Source organism: Globicephala melas, chromosome 17, assembly GCF_963455315.2.
Source record: "Globicephala melas chromosome 17, mGloMel1.2, whole genome shotgun sequence".
In the NCBI taxonomy this organism is placed as follows: Eukaryota; Metazoa; Chordata; class Mammalia; order Artiodactyla; family Delphinidae; genus Globicephala; species Globicephala melas.
This window is the reverse complement of record NC_083330.1, coordinates 55,105,119-55,118,543: the sequence shown is the minus strand read 5'-3', so window position 1 is coordinate 55,118,543 and position 13,425 is coordinate 55,105,119. Positions and strand designations below refer to the sequence as shown.

The window sequence follows — 13,425 nt, the reverse complement described above, 5'->3', positions numbered from 1 at the left end:
TCTTCATTGTGGTGCACAGGCTTCTGATAGGGTGGCTTCTTTTGTTGCAGAGCACAGGCTCTAGGCGCAGGGGTTTCAGTAGTTGTGTCTCACGGGCTCTAGAGCACAGGCTCAGTAGTTGTGGTGCACAGGCTTAGTTGCTCCACAGCATGTGGGATCTTCCCGGACCAGGGCTCGAACCCGTGTCCCCTGCATTGGCAGGTGGATTCTTAACCACTGCACCACCAGGGAAGCCCCAAGAGTGATTTTTAATTGTGTGTGTATTTATGTAAATCTAAGCCTGCTTAAATACTTCTAGGAACTGCAGACTTACTATTTCTAGTCAGGTCAGTGTAGAATAGCAGCCAGATTGCCTCAACTCTTCCTTCTCAGCATTGCCACTTGGAAGAAATCATGGAAGACAATAAAGCCAAAACTCACTTTTCTGGTATCCCAGAGAAGTTGAGCAAGGATCAGAGCAGATAAGGCTGTATGTTGCATTCACAGTTCTTACTGCCCTTACCCATGTTGCCCATGTCCAAGAGAGTAGACATCTCCAAGTGGAATAGAATAAGGAGTCAACTTTTCTCTGCTTCCACGAGAATGTACATTCTTACCTGACTATATCTTTGTTTCCTTTAATTTTTAATACTGGTAAAATTATCTGGCATATCATAACCACTGATGGTAGAAGGCATTGTAAACTGTCATTTATTCTAGAGTAAATGAACATTGAATTAAATTTCAGTTTCTTTGACCTCAGTTCATAAACATTTATTTAGTTTTATTATCTTGGAGTATTTACTTAAAAATCAATATCCTCTCAGAAACCCCTTTTTGTTCATGATATTTCCCAGAGAAATGTACAAGTGCAGAAGCACCCTTCAAAATTTCGGTTTACTTCAGTTTTAAAAAGAATTCTATGAAGAATGACATATATCCCTTTAGGAATCTAAAATAAATAATTTTGTATAATTAACAATTTGTTTTCTTAAAGCTTAGTAAAAGGGGGACTGCTAAAGAATTAATTACTCATGTTTAATTTACCAATTTATGCAAATGTTGCTTATAATTAGAAATGTGTAAGATAAGTATGTACTTCAAATGCAAATGTGGAAAGTTGAGCTAAATTCTCCTGGGGCCAGTATTAATTCTCAGATACTATTACATATCTTTTTCTTCTCTTTGCTGCTGCAAAGGACGAAATGATTTCTTAGTATTGGAAGAGGTCTTTACACATTGCTGTTATTACCAGGAAGTAACTTAAGCAAAAATAATCAGACTCATTCTATTTTAAGAGAGAGTTGTTCAGCCTCTGCCTCTCTAACTATACCTGATCAGATGACTACATTTCTTTGTATTTTCAGCATTATGTGGAGGAGATGTTAGAGGGCCTAGTGGAACAATCTTATCACCTGGTTACCCGGAATTTTATCCAAATTCTCTGAATTGTACGTGGACTGTTGATGTAACCCATGGAAAAGGTAATTTGCCTCATACAATGATAATGGGCTATCTTCTGAATTTTCATTGCATCTATTTTTATTTCATTGTCCTTTACAGTGTCATTTTGCATGAGCAAAACCAGATCAGTATTAAAATATGCTAACACAAAATTCAATTTGAGTAACTGCAGCAGAGGATTATATTTACTTTTCTATAGTATTATACTCATGTTTTTGTCAGAATGGTAATATGAGATATTTATTTTCTTTTGATATATTAAACTAATGTTATTTGGAATTTTCATATCAACAGAATCTCAAACAGGATGGCTTTTGTCTCTGGCACAGTGGGTTGATTTCAAAAGTTCAAAGGGGAATAGGAAGATACTCTGAAGTGCTGAACCAATTGTAAAGCAAACAGTACATGTTTATATACACTCGTTTTTAAAATGTTTATGATTATTTATTATAGCTATATTTCCTGTGTAAATTTATAACCATTCTAGAAATATCTGTCTCAAATTTTCTGTCAGAACTGAAGTTATATCTCACATAATTGAATGAGAGTATAAAATTGCACTATGCATATGGTAGATGTTAATAAATGTCCTTTGAACAAATAAATGAAATTCCTTGTAGTACTAAGTATGGTTTATTCATGCAATACAACCAAAATAGTATATTAGCAATATAAGTGGTTAAGGCAAAAACTTGACACTGGGAAAATGGGCATTCTAATATATCAAAATGAAAATGGATGAAAATTATTTACCTGAAAAAATCTACATGCTAATCTTTTTAAAAAGAGTTAATTTATTCATGATAAAAACTGCTTTGGAGAAGTAGTTTTTGTATTAGCTTTATTCTTATATTATTCTTATTGGTTTTTACTATTACATTGTACTTATTAACTTTACTATAGAAGATCTAAAATAACCCCACCCACAAAATCCTAGCAATGAGAAGATGATATTACAATTTTAAAAATTAAAGCTTTATTTAATAATTTGAATTCATTGTGTTTTTTACACAATGTGTTTTTACACTCCTGTTCAACTATGTGAGATATATCTGCAGTTCTGATAGAATATTTGAGATACAAATGAAGTTTGCCTTTATTAAAATTATACATCCTTTTATTGACAGTGAGGATTATATAAGGATTGTTATTTTAATGAAATTAAATATAATTGAGAAAAAATGCTGTTAAAATGAGTATTGTGGTATTGTACAGCAGGAATGAGGTAGAAGACTTTGTAAACTGTCATTTTTGTTGCTCTCCATAATGGAAGACTCTTTGCTGGACGTTAACCAAAGCATCCAGTGTTATTATTATTTCAGTGTGTAGTGGATTAATGGAGTTCAAAATAAGCTTCCTTGTATTATACAAGAAAATGGAGGGCTACGTACTACTTGCTATGTAAATAGAGGTTTAATTAACACTTAAGGTTTTGCATCTTCACAGATTGCAAGTGTTAATTAAATCTGTATTTACATGGCAAGAAATGCAGATTATATGCTTTTCTTTCACGAGCCAACAAAATTGTTTGGAAGTACAACTATTCCAAAATGTAGCCAAAGTTATGTGAAGGATAATCTCTTAAAGTTTGGAGAAATTGTCAAGGTAATATAATTTAACTTCTCATCCAGCACATGCAGATGCGCACATGCACGCGCACACATGTGTCAATATGTCACCCCCTCAAGGTCATAGTTAGTGTCATAACTAACTAAAACCTAGATATTCATGATATTTTGACTTCAAGCCCAAGTTTTTTCTTATATTTCTGTAACAAAAATTGCCTTAATAAGGCTTCTTGAATTATCACTTTTATGAGAAGGTACTATGATGTTGAAACCACTGATTTTTTCTCACTATTCTTCAACACCCATTGCCCTATTAAGATTGTATGTCTTTGCCTGTCCACTTCTTCTTCCTGAAATGTCTATCCCAGGATTGTTATTCCACAAACATCTGTTCACTTTTGAAGGCCATTGCCTTCAGAAGCCTCTGCTGATACCTTTGACAAACTACCTCTATTTCTATGCTCCTATATTGACTCACGTTAATCACTTTTATAGCACTTAGCATAATGTTTGAACTTTTATTTTATGTATCTTTTTCCCTCAGATAGACCATGAGTTATTTACAATCTTCTAATTTTTTTTATATTCCATAATGCCTATAATATAGTAGGTTCTTAGTATCATATTCTTATTTGGATTAATTGACCTTCAGCAGAAGGTCTTATATTGTTTTGCTGCAGTGAAAACAGATTTTATTGCTTAAACTGTAATCTGATAAACAGAGGCTTACTTTTATAAAGTCGCTGACTAGGACAGAGTGACATGAAACCAATTTACTTTCATGTTGAAGGATTAAACAATAACGATAGCTAACGATTGCTGAGTACTTCCTCTGTGAAAGCACTGTGCCAAGTCATCCCCTATATTGTCTCATTTAAACTTCAAGACAACCCTATTAGGACCCCATTTTTCAAATGGAGAAAGTGTGTCTCTCAGAAAGACTATGTATGTAATACTTGACAATGGGCTTATTAGCATCACTATCTAACAGAATTTTTAATTTTCCCAAGTATTAATTCAGTGCATATCAGAACAACCGCATTTTTCTAAGAAAAACATGCATAATGGATTTTTTCTTCTTTTTTTTCCATCTGTTCTTGTATTACCTGCCTAGTTTTTCTTAGTTTTAGTCTCTGATTGAAATCAAATTGACTTAATGTGAATTTCCATTCATTATTCTGTAAACTTAGATATCAGTTAATCTAGATGGCAGAGCATCTTCTCCTTGCCACATTGACACCTCATTCTCATTTACATCTGTCTAGTGTCAATTACCACATTTACACTGAAGAACATTTGAAAGACTGACTTAATTTCTGGACCCCTCCTAAAAAAGGCTCATTGTGGAGAGAGAGAGAAAAAAAGAAGAGTTACATTTTTAAAATTTTTATTTATTTATTTTTTTGCGGTACGCGGGCCTCTCACTGTTGTGGCCTCTCCCGTTGCGGAGCACAGGCTCCGGACGCGCAGGCTCAGCGGCCATGGCTCACGGGCCCAGCCGCTTCGCGGCATGTGGGATCTTCCCGGACCGGGGCACAAACCCGCGTCCCCTGCATCGGCAGGCGGACTCTCAACCACTGCGCCACCAGGGAAGCCCCAGCTCTATGTGTTTTACTGATATAGTTTATAAGTCTAATTTTCATCTTTCCCTTAATAGGTGTGCAGTTCAATTTTCACACCTTTCATTTGGAAGACCATCATGACTACTTACTCATCACAGAGAATGGTAGTTTTACCCAACCACTGGCACGCCTGACTGGTTCAGAACTTCCTTCAACAATCAATGCTGGTCTCTATGGAAATTTCAGGGCTCAGTTGCGCTTCATTTCAGATTTTTCAATATCATATGAAGGATTCAATATTACATTCTCTGGTAAGAAAACAAGTTTAAAAATCAGATTTTTAAAAGTATGAGCATAACTTTTGTTATGTATGACAAAACAGAGAGAGAAAAAAAGAGAAAAGAAATAAAGAAGAAAACAAAGAAATTATTTGCCAACAAATTTTAATGAAACGTTGAAATGCCTTGAAGATTGTCTATAGTAATATATTAAAGGGAACCTTTAAACAATAGCAAAAAATAAATCAATTCATTAAAAAATTTAATAGAAATACAATAAATACATTTCTTTAACTTGCATCCTGCAGAATTCTAACAGAGAAGAACTTGCTAAAATGCCAGTTGAACTTAAAATGGAAATTCATACATATATTTAAAGTTTCAATTAGGCCATAAATGAAATGTTAGTTAAACCAGTGATATTCTAGTTTTGTGTTTCAGAAAAAGGAATAGTTTATAGGCCAAGATTAAGACAAACTTAATTTATTCATTTGCAACTAGATGATACAGAAACAAGTTAATATGGTTATTCTTTTATTCTAGAATAACCTCATCTGTAGGCAACATTATAACTTGAATTACAGGAAAAAAATTATAAGACCAAAGTGAATAAAAATGTATTCTTATTAGTTCTACTTTCTAGTTAAATGGAGTAGTGAAAGAGAATACAGAAGCAAATTAATAAGTAAATCTTATGCCAACCTACTAACATTAAATTTATAATATTACAATTATACAAAATTTTATAAATAATATATAATTTATATAAATAAAATCATAAAAATACTAACCTCATCCTTCAACAGTTATTCTAGTATTTACATGAAAATACTTGTCTTCTAAAATAATTAAGGTATTTCATAGTGAATAGCAAATGAGCATAATCAATTTTAACCTAGAATGTTAAAAGTATATCCAAATAAGTTTTTTAAACAATAAAATAATAGCTCATCAACGTGAAACAATCCCTCTTGTTCTCCACTGCAATTACATACTAAGCATGTGCTCTGGAAATATTTTTAGATAAGCTACTTCTTCTTAGGACTGTATATAAATTATAATATTGTTGTTTAATTAACTCTACTCTCTCATACCCTGAAGAGTGTTTAACTGTTCATTTTCATGGTGCTCATTCATTGCTTGAGGAAGTTTTCTTGTATAAATCTATAATATACAATTTTCAATTTATGAGCACTTCAGTCTTACATAAACCCTTGCATCTGAAGTGACATGTTTTTCAGAATATGGATGAATTGAATTTCTTGTATACTAGAGGCACAAGAGCCTTTGTCATTTAGACTATAACCATTAAGTAAAAGTCATTTCAAAATGCAAATCATTTCATTCTAAATGGCATTTTGCATTTGAAAATATGAATCTCTTATGCCATTATTATAAGTCAAAAATCTATGAAATGGAAATTTTCTAATGCAGAAGAAAAAATACAAGATAAATAGCTACATTTTCAATGTATCACTCAGAAGGTGACATTTTCTCACCTGTATTGAATTTCACACATAAGAGTATTCATTAAATTAGTAGACCTTTCACAAAAGAAGAAAATTATGTGTGCCATCAGCATATACCCATAATTTTACATACAGTAACTTTTAAAATGTATGGCTGGCCCTAAAAACATCCATTTTGCAAATAGGAATATACCCTTAAAGGTTACTACTAACATTTTCTTTGTTCTCTTCATCCAATTACAGAGTATAATCTGGAACCTTGTGAAGATCCTGGAATTCCTCAGTATGGTAACCGAATTGGCTTCAGCTTTGGGGTTGGTGACACTCTGGCCTTCTCATGCTCATCAGGTTATCGTCTGGAAGGGACGCCAGAGATCATCTGTCTTGGTGGCGGCCGACGAGTGTGGAGTGCACCTCTGCCAAGGTGTGTGGGTACGTGGTCAGCTGCTTTCATTTGCTTGTATGTGTAGTCACTGTCCATGGAGTTGCATGGTTATACACCCTTCGTTTTTTAATAATCTGTTGAATTTCTTCATTTCTTTCATATTTTTTCCACTTGGCAATCTGGTATACCTCAGTTACCTTCTCAACTGTTCTATTCAACCAACCATGCTTCTAAATTTGTTTTCAGATGATGAGAATAAGGAATGAATAGATAGACAGATAGATAAATAGGTAGATGACAGAATCATATTTTGAGAGCTTACAGAAAATTGCATTCTTGTATTCTGTTAATAGATGATTTTCCATGACTTCTAACTGAAGTTTTGACAATATTTTATAACTTAGAATTAACATGTAGGAAACATGATTACAAGGGAAAATAATAGATAATTTAAGGACCATCAAGGCAAGTATTGACTCAGTATGTGTCATCTATAGAATTAATCTGTTATGATAGATGAATTAAGATGGGAATTCATTTCACATGAGATAAAGAATTGCAATAATTAAAATATTGAAAGTTTGGAGCACCACCTCAACCTTTGGAAATGAATATTTTGACTGATAAATTAAAAAAAAAAATCTGTAGAGAAAATGGAGGACTTTTCACTAGGACTTAAAGTCATTTTTATTTATATTAGGAAATAGAGAGGCAAGAATTTCTTTAGGTCATCACCCATTCAGTGGTTATCAGTACTCATTTTTACAATAGAACAAGATGCAAAAGATCATTTTATTATTTCATAAAGCTCTTAAAACTCTCAAAACCATTTAATTTGAATTTAATTGTAAATTTAATGGTGCGTCACAAACCTTTGTAAGTTATAATATGCTACAAAATCAGGCACATTGGTAAAGATTTGATCTGTGGTTTAAGAATTTGTCCTTTTTTTCTTTTTTTAATGGAGGCAATATACCCCACAGATGAAAATGCAAATGGAGAAGAGGATACTCTCTATGACTTATTCAATATATTGTCCACTGTTTAGAATGTGGTGGGAATACCTGTGGATCCCCAAATCTAGTAAAAAAAATTTGATCTTTCAAGTTAATAAGTTTTATAGTGATGAGATTGTTTTCACAGCCCCTAAGGGTTACATAACAGACAAGCTGATATTCAACAGGTGAAATTTCTTTTTAAAAATCATAGGCTTTTATAGAAATGGCACAAGCAGCCACAGAGGCTGGGAGGTGATAAGTAGTCATACTCTCAGAGCATCTTTTCCAGGAAGACATATATAGTCCTTCTGTTTTGTTTGGGGTTTTGGGGTTTTTTGGTTTTTTCTGCTGTTGCCAGATATGGAATTCCCCTCCTTATCTGAATTGCTCCCATTTCCATTTTTCTTTGGTGTGAATATTAATGAGAATCTTGGGAATAGTCCAAATGAGGGCTACAGAGTGCCTAGGTTTATATCCTGGTCATTTGATATTGGGTTAATTCACTTTTCTAAACTTCACTTTTCTCATCAGCAAAATGGTTACAACATTTTGCTAATGTTAGTTATAAGGGTTAAAGAGATTAGCCATGCCAGTCAGACACCTAATACAATCCCTGGAATATAGGAGGGGTTCAGAACTTAGATGCTGTTATAACTCTTATTATATTGAGAATAATCTGCTGCCTATCCAACCCGCCGATCTAGTTTATAAAACCAATTATAGTACGGAATGAATTCCATGTTATAAAACACCAACCTTTATGAGGGTCTACCTGGCTCTTTTATATATGTATTTACCTCATTTAATTCTTACTATAATTCCGTTATTGTTATTCCCCCCATTTTTCATCAGAAGAACCTAAATCTTAGAGATTTTAAACAACTTGCCCAAGATCGTCAAGGTTATATGTGGCAGAACCGTGATTTGTATACAGTCTTTCTCATTCTGAAACCCAAATTCTTTTCATTAGGATGGTTTAACCTCAAAAAGACTGAGGGAAAGGTAAATCTGAAAGAATTCTAAGTCACAAAGAGTTGATTAATATTTTCTTTCAAAGTACCAGAAACATACCAGGATGTTACACAGGCTGAGAAGAAAGTGTTTGTATCTACATTTTTAAGGTTTACTCCACTTTTACAATAAATTTTAATAAGTAGATTTATGAAAATCTGACTTTACAAAACAAGTAACTTCAAGTTCGTTTTGTTATATTGAAGTATTTCTTTGAGAGTAGGTTTATTCGTGCTTAAATCTTTAGTGAGAAGTATAACATAAAATCACCCTATGGACAAATTTAGAAAACAAAGTTATTGCCATGGGAATTTTCCCCTCATTTTAAAATTAACTGTGCTTGCTTTTAAGCTTATTAAAGTATACAATTAAGTTTACTGTCCTTAATAAAGTCCACTGTAGGTATACATTTAAGTTACAAGATAGGGTGAGAAATATTTTCAAATAGTATGATTTTTTAAAAATTTTATTTCTCCAATTTTCTTTAAATTTTTCTTCACTCTTTTGCCTATTCGTTAAAACAAATATGTTCCTTTTTGCATTTCTGGTTCCGTATATGCGTATGTATATATTTCTTATTTTGTTATCTTTTCAAAGTTCACAATCTTCAGTCACATAAAATGTGCATTATTTGTAACTATTCATATGAACAGATGCAGTTTTAGCAATGCTAGTTTATTTGGACATATTTTATCTCTTCTTAGATTCTTTGTGCTTTTCACTTCATATATCTCTAAAGCCAATTCTCTAGTGCATACTTGTTTAAAAACATCATTTAGTACTCAGCATCGCCAGGCTCATAGAAAGCTTATGTTACAGACAGTGGCCAAATTATGAGTAGGTTGTATTCCAAAAGTTTGTTTCTGCTTCAGTTATTTGGAAGCTAGGTGGTTTTTCCTTGGTACAAGGTTGCAAACAGTGCATTCCCAGAACAAATCATAGATGAGACTTAAAATTTTGTGTCATGTGTAAAACTAATACTAACATTTACTAAAATGACTTACGTATACCTAGGTTATGTAAGAATGTGCCTGACTCTGGACATAAGGCAACTGATAAAGCAATTTTTGGAAACTTACTTTTTGTTTATTTTTTACTATATATTTAATTTTGATCCTATATTTAGTGTATAAATTGGTTAGTGTCTTCCAATCTCTGTTGGTAGAATTTGGTGAAAGTTACCTTAATTCTAGATGTTAGATGAATAATAAATAATGTTTCATTATTTATAATGTTTTCCTGAGAAATCTCTGCATTTATGTTTTAAGGTAATATTTTAACAAAATGAGACAATATAATAACACCATAATATTGTCTTTACAATCTATAAAAGATTATATTATGTACCATTCCAAAAATTCACCTATGCTTTGAAAGTAGGTTTAGAATAATGATTTTATCAGTGAAGATACAATGTCTATAAAAAACTCAAGGTTTCACACAAACTCAGGGGCATAGCCATGCCTAGCACAATTTCTGAGGCCCAGACTTGCGCTCCATTAACAAAAGCACACCGCTGTCTTTGACTGGCAGCTTCAATAAAGTTGAGAGGGAATCTGGTCTTAATTACAGTTGATACGTAGCTTCAGAAAACTCCTTAGGCTGTCCTCTATTTCAATCAGAGGAAATTTCTTCTATTGTGACCCATTTATCGGGGGTTACTTAAGTGCAGGGAAATTTTTAATTTTAAATTATTTTGTTGAAGTATAGTTGACATACAATATTATATTAGTATGAGGTGTACAACAAAGTGATTTAACATTTATATGCATTACAGATTGATCACCACGATAAGTCTAGTAGCCATCTGTCACCGTACACATTTATTGCAATATTCCTTATGCTGTACATTGCATCCCTGTGCCTTATTTGTTTTATAACTGGAAGTCTGTACCTCTTAAACCCCTTTACATATTTTTCCCACCCACCCCTCCCCCTGGCAGCTGCCAGTTTGTTCTTTGTATCTGTGATTCTATTTCTGTTTTGGTTTGTTTGTTTTATTTTTTAGATTCCATGTATAAGTGAAATCATATGGTGGTTGTTTTTTTCTCTCTGACTTATTTCACCTAGCATAATACCCTTTAGGTCCATCCACGTTGTCGTAAGTGCAGGGAAATTTGTAGAGGCAGGAGAAGAATCTTGATACCAGTAGAGATTGTAACACCCACTCAGTAACAGGGATTCTTCTCTCTAAGAAGTGGCCTCCATTGCAGGCAGATAGTTCATATTTACTTTTCAGCCTTTCCTAAGCTATGTGATCTTTGGAAAGTTGTTCAGATCTCTCTCCTGCCAAGTTTTCTGAAATGTAAAATGTGGATAATTACATCCATAGTGCAAGACAGCTTATAGCTCTAAGCAATAAAAGATATGTAAATCACCTAATGTACCACTCAACAAGTGACACTTGCTCAACAAACCTTAGTCCCTTTTCCTTATGCCTGCAACTCTCTTTACCACCATTCGTTCTCCTAAGGGCCATGATGACTGAGTGGTGAACAGTGATTTTCACCAACCAGCAAGAGAGGAAAGGGAAGAAGAAAAGGAGGAGATGAAAAATTTTAGTGTGCCATCAGCAGCTGAGTACTTCATACACGTAATCTCATTTACTACTTAGTGATCAAGAGGAAAGTTTTACCTTTAAAAAATACATATATATAATTATGTTTTACATTTTGAAAAAGATAAAAATAATAGGTAAAATGATATTTCAGTGGATATATTTTATATTTAAATGATTATCCTGTAGCTCCACATTGCTGTGGATATGGATATCTGGTCACATTTTTAAGTTGCAATCAAATATCCAAAAAAAAAGTATAAAAAAGTTGATTACTTTGAAAATGAGAAACACTGACTTGTTTTTGGTCAAAAAATAAGTACCTAATTTCCCTTTCTAAAGTTCACATTACAAAAAACACAGGCATTCCCATTGTCATCTTTCTAAATAAAAAAACAAAACCCAAAAAACTTGCATGTCTTCATTAAGCTTCCAAACATACCAGGAACCATGCCAGGTCATGTTGCAAATAAACTAGGAGCTAATGAAAACATTTTGTTTTGGAAAGTAAATTAGCAAGTTAAATATTAGTAATGATTTGTCTTTAGGCAAGAGTCCACACATTTTAAGAAGTCCATACATTTTGAAGTCATTTTAAAGACATTAATTCATTCATCCTTATAGTCTATTTAACACATCTACTTCTATTTCTAATTTTGTGTCATCAATTTTTTATCTGACCTTGGACAAGTAACATCTTCCCTTAATCATGAGTGAAATGAGAAAAATGATAACTCTACATTACACATCTACATATTTTTCTCACTTTTCTAACTTTCTAGATGATATATACTGATGGTTACTTATTGTTTAGTTTTAAAATGAAGGTCAAAAATAAGGGAAACAGGTGAAACGTATACGGGGACTCTGTACTATCGTTATAACATCTTTGTAAATCTAAAACTATTCTAAATTGAAAATTTTATTAAAAATTCAAAACAGGAAAGGATAAATTGCACTTGAAGAGACAGTTCATCTTTAAACAAAAAATCTGTTTATTTCATCTCAACCTCTGAACTCCCTATACTAAAATTACATATCTCAGATACCCACACAGGTATGTCAAATATGACTGATTTATCAAATTGTATCACCATTGTAGATACACAGTGCTGTAGAAAGCAAATTATGATTAAGAGATTTCACTAGCTCTCAGACACTACCATTAATTAGTTGGGTGACTTTAAGCAAACATCTTAATTTTCTGTGCTTTTCTTTCCTGGAAAGGATAATGCCAATATGAGTTCTACTCAACCCAAATATTTCTTGTAAATATAACAAAAAATAATAGAAAGTTTCCTTTAATAAATTACATACAGAAATGTATATTTATATTTTTCTTATATAATTATGAGTGAGTGCACTTTCTTGATTTGACAATATAAAAAATCTATAATATCAATAATAACTTATACTTTGATGCTTTATAGTTTTTTAAAATAATTTCCTGCTTCCAAGCTTCAGAAGTAAGCAGAGGAGGTATTATTCCTACTTGACAGCTGAAAAAATGCTGTTACAGAAAGGTTATAAGTAATCAGTGGAAGGTTATGCCAGAAACCAAGTTTCGAACTTTTTAGATTGGTGTTGTGGTATACCAGGTGGCATTTCTTTATTACCTTATTTATTGATGCACTATTTTTAAAGACTACCATTTTTTATGGAATAGACCACGGATGAGTAAACTTTTTTTTTTACTATAAATGCTAGACAGTAAATATTTCAGGCTTTGTGGTCCACACAGTTTCAATGACAAATACTAAATTCTGCCATTGCATTGTGAAAGCAGCAATAGATAATACACAAATGAATAAATGTGTTTGCTTTCCAAAAAACTTTATCTAGAAAATCAGGCAAGAGGCTGGATGTGGCCCTCAGGCCATAGTTTGCTTATCTCTGCAGCAGAATTACCAAGCTTAGTCAACTTAAATATCCCCTTTGCATTTGGAAATTTACTAGTCATTCATCTCTAAGGAAAGAAGAAAAGATCCTTTTCCCATTCTCTATGTTTTTCGTTGTGGGTTCTTTTCATTAAAGCAGCACATAATTCAGTTATTTCCAAGGGATTTCTAATGTGCTTTTTTTTAATCTTGTTTTTAACATATTTATTGGACTATAATTGCTTTACAGTGGTGTGTTAGTTTCTGCTTTATAAAA

At 32.7% G+C, this 13,425-nt stretch overlaps 1 protein-coding gene across 2 annotated transcripts in view; it reads left to right on the top strand.

Moving 5' to 3' along the window:
- The window catches only part of CSMD3 (CUB and Sushi multiple domains 3), a 1,079,985-nt gene that overhangs the window by 687,194 nt on the left and 379,366 nt on the right, over positions 1-13,425 (top strand). For both annotated transcript variants that reach the window (XM_030875636.2, XM_030875634.2), the window contains 3 exons: positions 1,347-1,463; positions 4,669-4,884; positions 6,564-6,752. In XM_030875636.2, coding sequence (XP_030731496.1) covers positions 1,347-1,463; positions 4,669-4,884; positions 6,564-6,752 — 522 coding nt within the window. The remainder of the gene's footprint in view (positions 1-1,346; positions 1,464-4,668; positions 4,885-6,563; positions 6,753-13,425) is intronic.